The sequence below is a fragment of the Poeciliopsis prolifica genome, unplaced genomic scaffold (assembly GCF_027474105.1).
Source record: "Poeciliopsis prolifica strain line A6 unplaced genomic scaffold, Auburn_PproV2 SCAFFOLD039, whole genome shotgun sequence".
Classification (NCBI taxonomy): domain Eukaryota; kingdom Metazoa; phylum Chordata; class Actinopteri; order Cyprinodontiformes; family Poeciliidae; genus Poeciliopsis; species Poeciliopsis prolifica.
This window is the reverse complement of record NW_026562414.1, coordinates 1,194,007-1,212,960: the sequence shown is the minus strand read 5'-3', so window position 1 is coordinate 1,212,960 and position 18,954 is coordinate 1,194,007. Positions and strand designations below refer to the sequence as shown.

General features: G+C 36.2%; 1 protein-coding gene across 1 annotated transcript; it reads right to left on the bottom strand.

Annotated features, from left to right (window-relative positions):
* Positions 1-3,270: 3,270 nt before the first annotated feature.
* Positions 3,271-9,315, bottom strand: slc35f6 (solute carrier family 35 member F6). Its single transcript, XM_055054557.1, has 6 exons — positions 9,092-9,315; positions 7,252-7,324; positions 6,322-6,493; positions 5,904-6,119; positions 5,710-5,820; positions 3,271-5,023 (listed from the first exon to the last, which is right to left on the bottom strand). Exons 1-6 carry the CDS (start codon positions 9,166-9,168, stop codon positions 4,539-4,541), a joined length of 1,134 nt encoding a protein of 377 aa, XP_054910532.1. The 5' UTR covers positions 9,169-9,315; the 3' UTR covers positions 3,271-4,538.
* Between the last annotated feature and the right edge of the window lie 9,639 nt (positions 9,316-18,954).

The window sequence follows — 18,954 nt, the reverse complement described above, 5'->3', positions numbered from 1 at the left end:
CAAATTCAAAATGTCAAACAACAACTATCTTATCTGGTTTATGTCTGATGATATGCTTACTCAATACAGGAAGACCTTTTAGCAGTCATATCTTTTTACACTTGTTGCACATTTTTAACACCCTCATATCAATGTCCAATAAATATAAATTCTGTGTTTTGATTAATTAAAGTTGATCGGTTTAGGTTGCCTGGGAGTACAAATATTAATTATGAGTAAACTAGTGAACAAGGTCTTCTTGTGGCACAGAAAATGTTCCATCAACATTATGTAAAAAGCATTAATGAGTGTTTGAAGGCTGTGACTGTACAACCAGCTCCCCCCAGTGCCTAAAATCTCATTTCTGCAAATGTGGACCTCATTTATTTTTTCACCTTAAACAAATCTGCTTAGATTTGATTATCGTCTGTTTTTAGAAAATATGCATCCACTGCAGACAATGACTTTCTGTTAAATACTTTATACTAAAACAAAAATTGTCTTAGCATTGCAAATATAAATTTAGCTGACAATGCTGTATATGAAAAAAAGTGTATTTGTCGAACAAGTAAAAATTATTTTTGTCTTATGGAATAAACTGAAAGAAATGATTAACACATATTATGTCTCCTATATTTGTGCACTTGAAATGAATAGTTTTAAAAATGTGATATGTTCTCACAGGTTCAAAAGTCAGTTTTCAACCTAAAAAATATTTAACTGAAATTATTCATTTAAAAATGTTTTATGTATTCTTATAATTAGAATATTTAACTGACATTTAAAATATAGCACTTTTTATTATTGTAAAAATTTTCATAAATAAAACAAAAGTAAAACGTGGAGTTAAGCCTTTTCTCTACATTTCAGAAGTTTTATGCGCTAACAAAATGTTTGCGCCATTATTTTTGCGTGAATTTAGCGTAAAAATAATAATTTGAAAGCTCGGAGAAAAAGTCATTTTTAATCTCGTACGATAAAAAAAAAAAAAAAACACTCTCTCTTGGAATAATGCTATTACCAATAGCTGACAACATGGTTATTAGATCAGCTTTTTACATTCATGAAAACAATAGATTAATGTGCAGTAAATAAAGAACATCTTGAAATGGATTCAGAATGAGGGAGGGACAGGGACAACCCTCCCCCCCCTCTCCATCACTCTCAGCTCGGTCCAATTGAAACTATGAAGTGGTCATTAACTGGACATTGGAGTGGTAGACCAACCACACTCACCTCAGCCCACCCTCAGTTGTAAACAACTTGAGGACGGTTTGCTTTAATGGGAGCTTTTAAATGTAATAGTGACTTGGAGACGTGCGGAGATCCGTGTGTTTACGTTACAGATTAGTCGCTTCTTGCGGGTCTGCAGCCGCGCACTGCGGACGCACACACGGTTAATGCGCAACAAGTGTAAGCTGTTCCCATATACATAAAAACTAATTGGAGTCATATCAAACTTCCATTATAAGCAGGTCTTAGCTCGGATAATTTTATTCCAATAACAATAACAAAATCAAATTATGCGTTAAAAAACATAAAAAATTAATATCTGGTGATATTTTTTTATTATCATTTTTTGTGAACTGCAAATAAATGGATTTGAAACCCTCAAACGCCATTTTTAATTATGGAATTAAATATCTATCTATCTATCTATCTATCTATCTATCTATCTATCTATCTATCTATCTATCTATCTATCTATCTATCTATCTATCTATCTATCTATCTATCTATCTATCTATCTATCTATCTATCTATCTATCTATCTATCTATCTATCTATCTATCTATCTATCTATCTATCTATCTATCTATCTATCTATCTATCTATCTCAGGGGACAGTCCACTTTGTCCTATGGGACAAATTTGTCCCGCCAATAGCTACTGGAAACGGTTTCCCCCTCTCTGTCCCTGGAGGGTCGTTTGTGCTGTTTTGTCCATCTTTTATATCTGTTATTTTATTTATATGTGAGAGGCTGCGGGTCCAGATCCAGCTGCTGTCAACAGCAGAGCTGAGGACATTTCATGTTTTTGGGCAAATACAGGACAGTTTGCTCTCACTATATGTTCCTTTTTAATTAAAATGTTTGTGCACAAGGCACGTCTCTGTATTAGTTGAAGTTGTTAAAGTTTAGCGAGTATTTTACGTAGATGCCATTTTAAGCACTATGTAAACGTCACTGCGCAGCGCTTATAATGCAATTTCTGTTTTTTTAATTTCTTGCGGACATTAAGGAACAAATCAAGGACTAGATTTTCTTTTTTAGTGGAACACCGCCACCCAGTGGCTATAACAGACATTGCAAAGACTTTAACGGGCTTGAATTATTTCATGTGGGGAATTCTATTGCCATACTTTAAAAGCAAAGTAGTGGGGCTTTTGAGCTTGATTTAGTTTATTCGGTGGAGGTTTTTGAGCTTAGTTGAACTCAGATAAACCTGCTTGGATTGATTAGTGCAATCCAAGCAGGTGCTGCAGGTGTTTGTGAGAAACACCTGCAGCAGATGCTTTTCTCTCTCTCCCACACATGTTCAAAGATCAAACAAACATGTAGAAAAATGTTCCAACATATGCAAAACTCTGTATCTTTTCAGTTACTTGAAGTCAGGTGACAGCTCAGTAATATGTGGTGTCAACGTTATGTCAGCATACAGACTACAAAAACAGGCTTAGCAGATGAAAACATGGTGTGTGGCATTTTGAGCGGGAGCTCCTTTGTAATGCACCAAATTTAAACCAATCAGTGTGTGCGTGTGTGTGTGTGTGTGTGTGTGTGTGTGTGTGTGTGTGTGTGTGTGTGGTCAGTTAACACATGCTCCTCTGTCTTGCTCACTTAAATCCAGCATGGTTTCACATACAGTTCTCTGGGGATCTCTGGTTTTGACCTTTGATCTCCACTAAAGCATGAAAAGGATCTTTGGAGGTTGATTAGCTTAAGAAAGTGACATTAGAGCCAAGGGTTCCCCTTTTTTCAATATTCAGTATGATAAAATTAACTATTGTAGTTTGCAAAACCTGAAACCATAAACCTGAAACTTTACCACATTGTGTCACATTGTATTCATAAATATAAGTTATGATTACACAGAACATAATAGTGAAATTGAAAAATATGGTTTTCAATTTTGAAAAATAGCTTTATAATAGATATGTGTTTTTGTATTCAACTTCTTGAGTTTAAACTTTGAAGAACCGCCTGTCTCTTCAAATACAGCTGAGACTTTGTCCAATTAAAGCAATGTACATATCAATGTAATGCAAAGAATAAACATCACAGCTGAATGTCTTCTTAAGATACATGTTTATTATTCAGCATATTCAAAAGTCTTTACAGCTAAATTGATAAAGCATTCAATTTAAAAATTCTAGAAACTAAAAGGCACTATTTCTTTACTTGTGAAATGTAAGTGTGGAATTTGTATACATTTTATTCTAGAAAATCTTCAATTTTAACACATGTGCATTTGAGTAAAAGTTCCCTTTTCTATTCATTATACAGTCAACAGGACACTCATAAAGCTCTAAAAAATAAAACATGTCAGTTTTCAATCATATCCACATTGTTAATTTTAGGAATCATCCCAACTGGGATTTTTTAAAAAAAGTTGGCAATACCTTTTCGAAATACCTGTAGTGGCATCTACAAGGAAGCACAATGACTGCCCATATGCAACCAGAAAACTTGGCACAACAAATGAAATTTACTTGTTTCAGACTCGACACATGTTGAGACGTCTTAAAAAAAGAAAAAAAATAAATTTTCCCACAAAAACTCCAGTATTTTTGCTCTAAATAAAATGCTCAAGCTTCTTTTCTAAAAATAAGAGCAAAAATGATTAGAAAAAAAAAAACTACATAAAACATTTTTTTGGCTTCTTTAAGAATGCCTAACAAACTGAAAGTTCCTCTTACACAAACACTCCCTTTAAAACATTGTGATGTACAAGCTTCTTCCATGTCTAGCTTGTAATTGTCTAACAAATTATTCACCTTGCAGAATTATTAATGTCATCAACTTCACTTTCAAGTATGGGGAATAAGTGATCTAGCTGAGATTTTGCCTATGTAATCTCAGTCTGCCAATATAAACTTTGAAACCAGGACATCTTAAATAAAACTCAGATTAAAAGATTAAAGATTGCCAATGAGTCATCAGCATATTAACCCAGACAACACAAAATGAACCTTTTTTGCCCTTTCAAACATAAACCCTGTAGAAAACCCATTATAACTGTGTGAAACAGGAGACAAGGGAATTGTACAACTTTACAGTAGGAAGACTGATAAGTGTGCCTGCAGTGGCTTTGTTTTTGGGTTTTTTTCTGAATGAATGCATGAAGTCAAATTGATTCACCTTCAAGAAAGTGTCAGTAGATTTATTAAGTATTCTGCAAGACAAGAAAGTTTTTTTCCCCCCCAAAATGTTTATTACTTTTAAAAATAGTTTTACATAACAGCATTTTACGAGGCATGAACAGAAAATGTGAAAACGTCTGACAGCATTATAAGAGCTGCAGTTTGTGGAATTGTTTTCGCAGTGTTTCAGCTCAGTTTATGTGTCTTCACTGGCTGGCACCCTTCCTTCATTCAACAGTCTCTCTCTTTCTGCATCGCTGTCTTCATCCAAGTTCATCCTGTTGGCACACCACGGTATCCTGGCCAGCAGGGGGCGGTGCAGTCCATTGTAGAGCGCAGTGCCTGTCAGCAGGACCAAAAATCCCAGAACCTGCAGGCCGTGAAACTGCTCCCAACCCAGCGCCAGGCTCACCACCCAGATGACCAGCGTACGCAGGCTGTCCAGCACCATTCGGGTGGTGGCGCTTATCTCCTTTGTGACGCTGATCCCGGCGAAGTTGAAGAAGGCGATGCTGACCGTGTTACCCAGGAGAGCCAAGAGGATGAGGGGCTTATATCCAATCTGACAGAAGGCATCCAGCGCGTCCTCCAGGACCTGCCGAGGATTGTCGCTGAAGTCCCCAACGTGGATGAAGTACATGGGGATGAGCAGCAGGGAAAGGACGACAAAACCAAACAAACCTAAAGAGACACACATTTAATCAACCAGCTGTTTAAGTGAAATCAAACTAATCTCAGCTAAAATACAAAAGTTTGTGACTCGAGTGGTTCATACCAAAGTAACTTGCTACAACTTCTGAGATTTTAACATTTACAGAATGTACAAAATTGAAAGAATAAATAAATTTGTAATTTATATTGTTGAATCTTTTCTGGCCTCTTACCAGTTTTTTTTCTGTTTTTACCTCTATCAGCTTTTCTATCCTTGCTGGGCCTGGCACTACAATCACCTTCCAGGGGTTGTAGCCCAGGGCACCAATTTTGACAGAAGTGCATTTTTGCAGCAGGCCTACTGATAGCTCAAACAAGACCTTGAAGGTACATTTGTGCTCAGTTTCTCAGCTCCAAGATGATTATATTATGGCAAACAGAGGCTACATGAAATTTCATAAAGCTTACAAAGTGCCATCAGGCAAACTAATACATCAAGTACCATAACTGTTCAGACTCAGTCAATACTCAGCATCCAAATAACAAATTTTAAAGAGTTTTCTTTTAGGCATTATGCCACATTGTCAGAGATGACTTGGTAAACCAGTTGAGATGTTATTTGGTATTCACATCACTGTCCAAAGTGCCACATAAGTGAACTTTTTTTTAAAAATTATCACTTTTGTTGTCATAGCTTTTTTTAAAAACTTGTTTACCTTCAGTTCCAACAGCTCGAAGAGGATGCACATCATGCTTGTAGACAAACTTTTCCTCCAGCACCATCTGCACCGAAACTATGATCTGAGCCATGATGATCAGGAGATCACCTGCAGAGCAGAAAGTGACTTCAACTTTATTTTAAATCCAATTAAAAACAATGCGTCTTTATGGATTTAAGAAAAAGTTTTACCCGTGATGACATCAGTGAGCTTGTGGGAGTCATCTCTGTGGCCACTAACAAAGTCGGCGAGTCCGACTACCACCAAGCCGAGGATGGTGACAAAGATGCCGAGCCACTGACTGGGTGCGAGCCGACGACCCAGAAAAGCTACAGACAGGAGACCGGTGAAGATGATGACGGCTCCACGAAGCATCTGGAAACTGGAGGCGCTCGTCATGTTCAGCGCTAGAGAAAAAAAAAAAAAAAAAAAAAAAAGTTATGCAAACAAGACTGTACAAGTTAATGAATGCAGATAAACTGCAAAAAAGTTATTTTAGCCAATTAATGTAGAAATCAATTATTGATTCTAAACATCTAATTGAAATTGTACATTTCCAATCATTCTTCTTGACTGAATCAGCAAACAAACCAGTTCTGTTGAACTTACCAACATACATGATGGACGTGGCTGTCATGTCACACATCGCAGGAGGGAAGAAGAGTAGAGGGTTGAAGCTCTGGCCGACGTTCATTCTTGGCTCTGGGCTGCGTCTGTCATGGAACAGCAAGATGTAGAAGACGGCGAGACAGCTGAACTCGCCCAGAAACATTCCCACAGCCTGGAAAGAGAGAAAGACAGATTCACCAGTGATTTAATTTACTCAGCAACTGTAACATGCACCATGTGGTTTTTAGGGACAAAAAAGACTGGGACATTTGAGTCCCAGTCTTATCCTTCCTTTCTGTTAATTAAACCAGTGACATGAGCATGCTCAAAATCTCAACTGTAGTGCATGTTAAAATGCATTCAGATGCTGACACTGCAGCATCTGAAACATCAGTGAATCTACTAGTGATGTTTCAGATGCTGCAGTGTCAGTTTTTTGTGACTGACATTTTGCCCTAAAAGGAGTTTCTACAGGAGCACATTGTGTTTTTAAAGTTATATACATTTCTGCAGATGGAGCTATGATCTTTTGTATATTTAAATCTTCTGCTTACAACATTTCTCTACACAGCAGTTTACTGAAGTGCTGGCCAATGCTAGCAATTTTCCACTCCATTTTGATAAGACTTGTTGATATTTAACATATTTCTTTGTGGTTCCCAGGTATTCCTTTGTGATAACATTTTAAAGAAATTGTTCTACCTCAAAAAATTACTTGATGGGGTTAGACTAGTCAATACAGTCTCGCTTTTACTGTGAACAAAATTGCATAACGTGGGAAAGACCTGCACCGATTCCTCAGTGCAGAATAAAAGTACAATAAGTTAAATACTTCAAATAGACAACCAGTTTATACATTATATGTGCCCATTTCTATGAACAAAAATTTAAATAATCTGATACAAAGTATCATTTAAATCATTACTGTACCTGTACAAATGGATGGGAAAAGGTGTGTTCAGGGTTACCATGGCAACCCTTTGCTGAGAACATGTCAGCCCATCTGTCAGAAAAAAAACAAACAAAAAAACTGCATCATGTAGATTCATTATTGACACATGAGTAACCAGTGAAGTATGACAGCGGTGAATATTTGACTTAGAGATGTCAGGAAGCAAATACAGTTTTAAAAAATAAAAATGTCTGCCATATAAGCATGACTACAATATCTACAATAATCTTCTGTTGGACAGTGTCACTTTGCTTTTTTTTTTTTTTACATTTGTTTCCACTTAAAACAACATGCAAACAGCAGCAGAATGACTGAGCTGCTACCTTTGCTGCCAGGAAGCAGCTCTGCAACAGGTAAGCTATTATGTAACTGTAGTGAAATCTAGCCTGCAAGTAGCAGAGATCCCCTCTGAGCAACATGTCAGTGCAGGGATTTTTTGTTAGAAGTAGGTATTGTTTTTCAATGGAACACGATACGAGGAAATGGAAGCAAGAGACAGGAAGGATAACGCTGACATCACAAAATATTGGAGAAGTTAAAAGTCAAATGTTGGGTTTCACCAATGTGATGCACTTTCTGTAGGCTTCTGTAAGACGAGTCAATATTTAAAGAGAATTGTTGATCAAATGTACTTCACTTTCAGGCTTACTCAAAAAAAACCTGATCATTCTATGATTTTAGATTTCCCTTCTATCTGAAAAAACACATGTCTGTCACATTTGAAACTTTACACTGACTTTTCTAATCAAGAGTTCCTTCAGCCTCTGATTTCAGTTTTATGTCCAATCAGTAACAATCAAAGCACATCTGAAGGCATTCAATAAGTTTCAGTAGAATATTTCATAGTTGTTTGAATAAATAGGAATTTATAATTTTTGCCTCACTTTTAATTTTTCTTTTAGTGCAAAATGTATTCTTGCTACATAAATCTGACAAAATAGCAATTAAATATTCTTTATTTTCTACTCTGGTTATTGCAAGCAATTTCTGATTGGATGTCAAACTGATTAAATAGGTAAAAAAAAAGCACACTTGTCATCAATTAAAAAGCAGAACACAAAACACTACCAAAAGGAATTTTTGAAGATAGTAAATATTAGTCATTAAAATTATTAAACTTTAGCTGGATTAGTTTACAAATGTAATTTTCAACAATCTTAACTTAAGAAAAATAAAATGCATTTATATAAATGAATAAAGACCTGTAAAATTGGTATAATTCCTACTCAAAAGTAACACTTCGCGAAACAAGACAAATGCAAATTCTAGCAGTTTTATTGCTGGATATTATGCCTGATACTGAACTTTTTACGACCAAATGACAGCAAGTCATGCGTTGATCTCAGTGCACCATGTAGTTAGCAAAAGCAGGCTGTTCGTTTAAAGATGCATCTCATCGCGCTTCATTCAGCGCAGGTGCTGCTGATTTAGACGTCTGATTGGTGGCAAACCAACTGGGTCGTTTGCTTCTCATTAGAGTCAGTTTCCTGTCAACATCTTATCAACGGGAACATCAGCGTCAATATTTCACCGATTGTACACAAGCTTCTTAACAGACAACGTTGTTTGGGACCTAGCTTGAGAAGAAAAAAATGTTTTGCCATTTGACGCTAACAGCTAACAGCTAGCTCGAGCTGTGTTGTTTAAAACAAACTGAAACACGACTTAACGTAAGAAACAGGTGGTAACGACTAATTCACAAAGATGAAAAGAAAATAAGCATTGAATTTATTACGTTATTCAAGTATACTGCAATCAACTCACCATAAGCACACAACACCATTTTGAAATAAATCAAACAAAGTTACATTTACTCACTTTGCGGATAAGGTGTTGATGGAGCCAGTTGTGAGCATCAGCCCCGCCAGGAACAGCTGATATTTTGTCCAAGCCATGTTAGAGGATGGAAACGAACCTGTGACACAGCAACCACCGAGCTGTGAGCTCCCTTTAAAGGCAGCCCGGTTGTCTATTCATGCACTTTCCGCATACTCTCTGCTGTTTATGAACACCACGTGACAGCTCATAGTCAGCTGACCTAATTGCGTGCTGCCTTCACGGACGTCCGGAAATGACGGACAGCAGAAGCTCTTTTGAAGTGACTGACAACTGCAATTCTGATTAAACCAAATGTATTTTTTTATTTATTTTTGCTTATATTTCACTGCCAAATACTACAATTGAACAAAATAACTGCAAAGGTATTCATACCTGTCACACAATTTCACATTTTGTGGTTTAATATGTTCCACATGTGTTGAAGATGACAGAAAATGATTTAATATTCATCTTATTTTCTTTTTACAAATCAAAATCAGAAATATTTAGATGAGATTTATCCCTCCATTTAGAAGATGCACATTTAGAAGATGAAATGTTTGTCAGCTACCAGCTTCTTTCACATGTTTCATGGCCTGTGGAAAACTACAAATTAATCCTTTTAAGGCAGGGATGGGCAATCCTGCTCCTTGAGGGCCGGTGTCCTACAACTCTTAGATGTCTCCCTGGTCCAACACAGCTGAATCATATAGCTGAATCACCTTCTAACTGCAGTCAAGTTCTCCAGAGTTCTGCTAATGACCTCATTATTTGACTCAGGTGTGTTGAAGTAGAAACACATCTAAAAGTTGAAGAACACCAGCCCTTGAGGCCTGGAATTTCCCACCCCTGTTTCAAGAACAGTTTTTTTTTTTTTTTTTTTTTTTTGCCATTCTTTCATACAAGTCCAATTTGATTCTCACCTGAGTTGTGGACTTCTGCAGCTCCTCAAGAGTTACCCCAGCCCTTTTGGTAACTTCTTTTAAGATCTCATTACCCAGGATTTCAGATTAAATAGCCATACCCCTGGTTGGTTTACATGTTTTAGTTTCAGTTATCTTATCTGCTCCTGTTACTGAAATTAATTATTTGAAGTCTTTTCTTAGACCAGAACCCAGTTGCTCCATCATCATCATCATCATCATCATCATCATCATCATCATCATCATCATCATCATCATCATCATCATCATCATCATATTATTATTATTATTATTATTATTATTATTATTATTATTATTATTATTATTATTATTATTATTATTATCGTCACAGTTCTGATTACAGACACTCACGTGGTTAAGTTTCCTTGACATTTATTATACCAGAAATTAAGGAAAATAAATAAATAAAGACCTGAAACATGCCAGGACCTGACATGCTTCAGTTAAAGCCCTTGGGCCATGACTCTTTGGGTAGACACCTATTATTAACCCATAACTTCAGTAAAAACTTTCTCACAACTGCTTTTTAATTAAGTTTAAACTGTAAAAGTAATAAATACAGAACATTGTTCCAATTCCTTATGAATTTACGAACTGATGACTGATGTTTGCCATCTAAAACAATAACAAACTTTAACAGAAATCTACAGATTTTACAGACATGTTTTATGTTCCTCTCAGTTGTTTGGTGAGCTATTGGGCATCCTGTTTCTGAGGCAGATAAAATTAAATAATAAGAAAAAGCGGAACGACGGTCTGCTTCATTCTGCTGCTAGCCATTTTCAGGCAGTGTTAGCCTAAAAATTTGATATTTTCCACAATTGTTAAGTTAAGTAATTGCCACTAAAACCTTAATCACTAATTTGAGTTTACTTCATTTATTCTATAAAATTTGAATAATTACAAATTAATAAATTTGCATTTGATGAAAAATTAAACATGATTGGCTTTAAGCCTAAAATCATATTTTTTAGTATTCCTGTTATTTTAATGGTTGATCCTATAAAACTAGATTTTAAACAATTTTTTACATCTACATGCATCGACAGAACACTGAAGAGAAAAATGGTGGTGAGTGGACAGCAGGTGGAGTCAAAGTCCAAGGAAGCATCAGGTCTGAAAGTGGGACCACAGTATTTTCTTCCCCTGTGTGGCCTCACGTGGTTTAAAATTAGAACACAAATTCTACTTTCCATCTGGAAGTGGGATTTTATGAGGTCAGTCTGAGGCTTTCTGAACCACACAAAGAACAGGTTATCATTCAATAAAGGTTTAAGGTAAATCAGTAAATACTAGTAAATAAAAAGTAAGAAAAACGAAATCAGTAAAAAAAAAACAACCATTGCCTGAATGCTTGACCTACCCGTTTTGAATTTAACACTGACGTTGCTTTAGAGATATTTTTGTGCCTCTGGTGTTAGAGAGTGCTAAAAAGGACTCCTAGTGATTTCACACACAACATATGAGAACAAGAAGTCATTGGCTGGTATTTCATGTGAAGTGTGTCATCTCTTCTCAGGAAACAACACGAAAAGCTCAAGGCCCCTTTCACTCTCATATTTAACAGTCATAACTGATAAAACTTAAAATTAACCTGTGACACCTAAAAGTAAGAGGGTTCCTGTTCATCTACATGCTGTTGTATGAAATTGTAACATTAAAATCTGAGCCTCAGTTATTGTAATGCATTTTAACCAGAATATGGAAGTTTCACCTTGAAGGGTTTTTCTGTTGGCTTTCTGCTCAGTAAACTGGAATACATCTTAGTTCAGTGGAAAGAGACAACAAGCAATCTTTGTCAGTCCTTTTCTATAGGGAAAATATTTCAGTAAACTTTTTTAAAAAAATGTAACAAATGAAACTTTCCTGTTTTGATGAAATATAAACTAAAAAACAAGTCCAATCCTATATTTATTAAGTATCTTAAAAAAGAAATGTTCAAAAGAAAGGAATTGAATTGCACTTTAACAACAAAATCAAACAGATTTTAGACAGTAAACAAAATAAATAAAAAATGTTTTTATAAATAAATTAGGACACCCTATTCCATTTAGCTGAAATAAATTAGCTCCTTCTAGTCATCTAACACTGTCTGAGGAAACTTGATCTCACTCCTCACTTTCAGCTATGAGATATTTGAGGGATTTCTTGCATTTTGAGGTGGTTTTAAGTTACCACACATCATCTCAATTAAATAGACCTTTTTCACGGCAACCGGAAGCTATACCTGAAAGGGCTGCGGCACTTCCTGTTTTGGTGACTCTAATTCAAGTACTCTGAAAATGGCTCTCCTCCTCCAGTCCTTTTCATCGCCCTTACTTAATTTGCCAGCCCTTTCTTTCGCTGATGCGGAGGAAATCGCATTTATTATGATTATGTCACTGATGTTTGTAGGTCCACTTCCAGATCCCGACATTCTGGCATCAGGAGAAAATCTACGCCAGCTTGGAGTCCCAACCACTTATCACTCTTGTCCTAGATGGTCTTTCAAATTTGGAGCAGGTTCCACCCAAATTTGGGCCTGTGACCCCACATCCGCTTTAAAAGCCGGAAGCGTGAGGGCTAGACTTTGACAAAGTCCAAATTTTAGTTTCGGTTTCTTTATGTCTCTTAATTCTCAACCTGATCTTAAGATATCATTGTTGTGTTACAGGATCCATTTCTGCTTTTACAAAACATTGTTATTTCTTTGTTATTATCAAGTGTCTTCCAATAAACAGTAGACCTGATAAGCTGACCAAGTTCTGTAGCAGTAAGCCATCCCCAAACCTTTACATTTCCAGATCCATGCTTCACAGCTGGCATGATGTTCTAAATTCTAGAGTTTATGCCAAATATATCCTCTGTTCTGGTGTCCAAATATTTTGAATCAATCCAGTAAAATGCTATATGAGAACTCCTGTTCTTTATCTGCATTCTCACAGATAAACTTGAGTCGAGCCTTTATATGTTTTTAGTGAGCGAAGGTTTCCTCCATACACATCTCCTTTTATAGTTATACTTGTGCAGAAAGCCAATGCACATGGCGAAATCTGAAGCAATGTTGTAGGCAGATAGTGCTGTTGCCCCCTTGTGGATGACAAATGACACACATGTGAGAAATATAACCTAAAACCAATGACTAAAAGTCAAAATAACTTTAGTACTATCTACGCTTATTATATAAATATAACAACAAAAACCTTTTGTCCTGTTTGTTTCAATATGATGCCACTTAAAATGCATAAAGCACAAGGGAGAAAAGTAGCCAACAAGCATCAAATTTCAATCTCATTTCAAGTCCATTGAAAAACTTTGTGGAAAATCTTTTACCATGGCTACAAAGAAGCATTGCATGTAAACAGTGAATGGGTTAAGTGAGTTTCATGGCCTATTTGATATAATGTGGTTATCTGACTCCAGTAAATAATGTCTTTGAACAGAAGGACACTGGAGTGATTTTGTTTTGATCACAGATTGCATAAATCATATTCCAAAAGAATCTTCTCCTGACAAAAGAAACAAGAATCAGAACCACAATTAATAAACACTAAATCCAATATAAAGTCTTTTGAAAATAATGTTTTTGTCACTGTGTTTTTTATTTGGTTGTTTGTTTGTGTTAGAAACAGGAAAATAACAGAACAAACTGAACTTCTTGAAGTACTTTATAATATTTTTTGCCAGAATTGGTTTGTACATTGAAATATTATTCCTAAAAAAAACCCGTCTGTGAATGTTTGGAGGTAACATTTGACACCCACAGCTGATATGATAGGCTGATGTTCAGCCTGCAGGGATAAAGTTCAGCTTGAACTCATCTTACATATTGACATGAGATGGGCCACAGAGCGGAGTCTGTTTCTGCTTAAGATCCTTTTCTTTTCTGCATCGGTCTCTCAAATGACTTTGTTGTTGAATTCGAGACACATATTAAAATTAAACAGGCACATCCCTGAGGAGCTAAAACATCTGCAGCTGTCATGCAAAATCGATGAGTCCCCAGCAGCATTAGAGTTTCATGTTCAACGGTCTGAATGTGTTTGATTGACAGCCAGCCCTTGGTGGCGTGAGGTCTTGAGAGGGGTGAAGTGGTGAGACAGAGTCTGATTTAAAGCCACCGATATGTCACATGGTCAGACTGAAAAAGAAAACACATCTTGAGAAATCTATCTATCTTCCTGTTTTCTGCCTAAAAACCACCTGCTGACTATTTCTTATTTATGCTGTTATCCTCCTGCTCTGAGCAATTTCTATCATTTTTTTTTTAAAGTACCAGCTTGAAAGAAATCTCAATAAAATTTGTTTGTGCTTTAAATTTAGGTTGACGTATAGTTATACACAGGAAGATAAACCTAAAAAAGAAAACTGAATGTTAAAATTCATATCTCAGGCTGCAGGCTGTTTCAACAGGAGTTCATTCTCCTCATGAAATGGTTTGTCCCCACCCACATGTGTCCTGATGCACTTTTTTCTTCAGCATCATGTCTAACTTTTTCAAAAAATGAATATGACTGTTTTTCTATTTCCATAAAGCAGATTTGTTTTTGTAAGACCAATTTCAATCAAAAAAATTTTTTTCTTTAAATGAAACACATTTCAAATTTAAATCTGAGGTCTATGAATAATTTGGGGCTTATCTGTAGTGTAATTTCTATGCACTGCAATGCCATATTAGACAATTGACAATTATGGTTTTTGCAGAGAGAAGCATTTTTACATTGTAACTCCTTGTTTGTGCTAACATACCAGATGGGTTGCACAATCACTGGAATGAGTGTCTGTTTTGGGATATTAATTAGTTACTATGTCTGAGATTTGGTCAATTAACCTTTTAGCAACCAGGCAATAAAACTCTTCTTTACATAAGATGTGAAAATTTCTGAGCTATTCATGTTTAAACCCCATTTTGAGATTTTACTGGAATATTTTTTTGTATTGCAATGTGTCAAAACCTTTAAGTTGAAAATGGATGTGGCCTTGCTCATCTGCTTAAGAAGCATTCAAAACTATTCCTTAAAATGTTTTTTTTTCCGACAGTGTAAAATGCATTGTTGCTAAAGGTGCTATAATAATTGATTGATTTTCAGTTTAGTATTGTTCCCTTGTCTCTGTGGTTACACTGTATGCTTTCACATTGATTTAATAAGGTACTGTACCTTTGCAGAAGTGATATTTTAGTATTACAATGCATTTTCTTTTCACGCAAAGGTCACAAGACAGCTGGAGCCACGTTGATTGAGGAAAATCTAATTAGTAATCCATTTGCATTGCAGATTAAGTGGTTGTGTAGAGTCATCCAGCTGAAAGGCAATGAGGAAAAGTAAATTGTTACAGGAGAAGAGAAAGGTAAATTAAAATAAAAGTCAATGCTGTATGAAGAGTGAGTGTGGAGATCTGCGAAGTAAAGTTATTATTTGCTCCAATGGCGGAGTGTTAGTCGCTGATATAGCTTCGTTTTTTAAGAATAAGGGATGCAATCATTGTCAGGGAGTGTTTGTAAGAGTATGAAACATCATTGTTCCCCCTAGTGTGGCCAAACTTTAAATTAATCTTTGTGCACTGCATAGCTGAAGGAAAAGATTAACACTGCATGCTCTGGAATACATTCATGGCCTTCAAACAAAGCTCCCCTATCAGAATGGACTGTAAACTGGATCTGTCAATGTGCAGTACATTGAAACAGTGATGCAAAACGTCATTGTAGAAAACAGCAGTCAGTGTTGCTTCAACACGGACAGATTTGTTCCTATAAACTTTTTCCCTACCTGAAAATGAATATGATCCAGTGGATAGAGCATTAACTGGAAAGAGAAAGAGAAGGAGAGAGAGCCAGACAGAGGTAAGGTAAAACTGAATAGTTAGGACTCATCTAAAACTTGGTGCAGTTGAAATGATGAAGCAGAGGAAACGGGTCTGTATCACATTGGCAAAATAAGATGCATTACTATTAATAGATTTGATTATTTGATATTCTTTGTCTAATAATGAAACACATGAAAGTGGACAATTATTAGGTCAATAGTAAAACAATACTTTCCTATTTTTTATAAAAAATTATCAGTAGCCCCAAGCATGAACTGGTTCCTGTCTCTACAGCTCTTCACCCCTAAACAGAATATGTATGAAAATGTTTGCAATCAATACATATTGGACCACATTTGGGCCCAAACAAAACAAGCTCTTAATTTAGTTGCATATTGTGCAATAACAGCATTGTGCAATAACAGCATATGATAAATCTGCTCTTATTGCAATAAGAAACTAACAATCACGTGTGCTGACCTTCAAAACACTGCCTAGATCAGGATACCTGTCATCTGAATGACAGGTTTCTAGGCGTATGGAAGAAGAGAAGTGTAGATGTAATGCAGCCCCTACAAAGACTGTTTTGTTGTCCACTTTTACGTGGATTTGCTGTTCTGAATTCACATGATGCCAGCTGCCAATCAGTCTGTACCAAGGTAAATGGTTACAAACATTCCATTTTTTGTCATAATGACACTGTATGACAGTCAAACCAAATATCAATAAATAAATGTAGTTACTCTTTATTTTTTGAGTGTAAATTCCAAAGGTATCTCTGTGGCAGTATGAAAACGAAAGACTTGGGCTTTAAGTTGATTTCTCCATTGTACCCACAAATAACTTTGCAGACCTGATGTGGGACTCAGATCATTTTCTTGGCTGTCGTCTTTACCTCAGTGTTGGCTGAAAATGTAAAAATGACTCAAATGTATCGAGTTTCACTATCTCAGCCATTACAGGCCTGGTCTGTTTGTCTGAGGTTTGCTCTACATTGGGATGGAACCGGCATCAGGTGGGTGTACTTTCCAGGATGAGTTGTTCATTCAGTATTTGTTTTTCTTCTATGGACTATTTATATAGGTCAAGATAATAAAAAATCTTAACAGAATTTCAAGAATAAAGGTTAAAAGCTAGACTTGCAATTTTTCCATAATTCTAGAACAAAATAATTGTGCTCTGTGTGTTTCTGGAAGGTCCGAAAAGATCTTGATTGAGTGTTGTTTTTTTATTTTTATTTTCTCCCATGACTAACTTGGGATTGCACAAGAAGTTAGAAACAACCATATTTGGACACTGTAATGCAGACTGGATGTCCTCTTTGTATGATGGAGGGAAGTTACTAAACTTTAAATATGTCTGAACTGAAACTTCAAAAAACAAATCCTGGTTAGGATTTCGCTGCTGCTTTCTGGACCAGCAAGGATAAACTACATTTCCTAATTTATCTAAGTGAAAAGAAACCTCAAAAATCTAAAACTTAAAACCATTGTGTATAGTCTTATGTTGCTTAATTAAGCAGATTTTTTCTTTTACTGCTAAACTGCTGTGCTTTTTAAAATGCAAAGCCATGTGATGGAAAAAACGCTGACCTGTGACCTGCTGTCATTCCTGTCTCCCCATCTCCTCTCTAACTACTGTATCAGCAGCACAGCAGGACATTGGTCATGATTATGCATCAGTCGCTGAGGGATGTCCCTGGTTATGCAATCGCAGTCCAGTGGTGCTCAGCATCTCTGGAGAAAGAACCTGAGCGCTTTTTAGCCCTGGAGTGACCCTAAGAGTAAGGAGAAGTTGCTTTGTACCTCACTTTGTGAGAAGTTATAACAAGATTTTAAGATTGGATTTTATATTTTTAGGTGATTTTGTATTAATCATTTCAGATACTCAAAGTTTTATACAGATTGCCGTAAGAGATTCACAAATCAACTGAACAATGCCTGAAAATGAAAACATTAACTCGTAAGTTCTCTCAGATATTATATATTGAATTTATTTTACCTATTTCAACCTCTTCAGAGTAATAAAACATTCAAAAGGTGTCCAAAATTAAATAAGGTCATTACTAAATCCAGCCATCCCGAGAGCAGCAGACAAACAGATATTAATCCCTGGTTTGTTTTGATGTTTGACTGTCATAGAACAATAATATCATCAATGTACCACAAAATTACAAGGTTTCTGATTATGTACAGATGAAAGATATTTATAGTCAGCTCATCATTCACTGTCAAGATCCCATTTTCAGCAAGCTGTGTCTGAGAATTCACAGACACATCGGCTCATATCTGGGCTGATTATCTAACCGTCAAGGAGCTTCTGCATTAGGGTGGCTGGGCTGTGCAGAGAACAGAGGGCCAGGCAAATTTTCCTGCAGTTCTTCTGGAGGGACACCTAATCACAAGTGACAGAGAGGCACAACTGGAAACTTGAAGGTAATTCATGTTGAAGTCAGGAACATTTCCAAGTCTTTCTTCCCCAGACAAAAGAAATATGATTGTGACAAGATGCTTGTGTTGTTATGTTGATTTCAGGCATAAACCTGCAGTATGTAACTTTTTATATGTACATATTTGTTGAAACGGTCTCTATGTCATGGTGGTTTGGTATGAGATAGGATAGATAATCTTTGAAAAAAATCAAGCATTATGGTCAGTGCTAACTGGAAATAACCAATCAGAGCCAGGAGGTGGGTCTCAGCGCTGTAAATCATGCATGTGTACCCCCTTGCTCTTTGCTATTTTCCAACTTTAGAACCTTTTGTGAATGCTAAGGCCAACAAAGATGTGGATAAACAGTTTTGCTGTAATTGTAAGTTGTTTCTCCGCCATTATCACATTGAGCAGGGCATACCCAAGGATGATTGACAGCTGTATACCTAAGGATGATTGACAGCTGTATCACCTTCCTCCTGGCTTTGATTTTTTGCTTTTGATATTTCTCCAAATGGCAATAGTAGCTTGGTGGAGGAGCTTGATTTTTTCCACATATAATCTGTCTCATATTATATTGTCACAACACGGTGACAGTTTTAACAAGTGTGTTAAAAAACATTTTTTAGAATAGTTACACACAGCAGCTCTAAAGGTGTATGAAAATACTGTTGAGTTTTCTGCATTATTGGACTCAGACTGT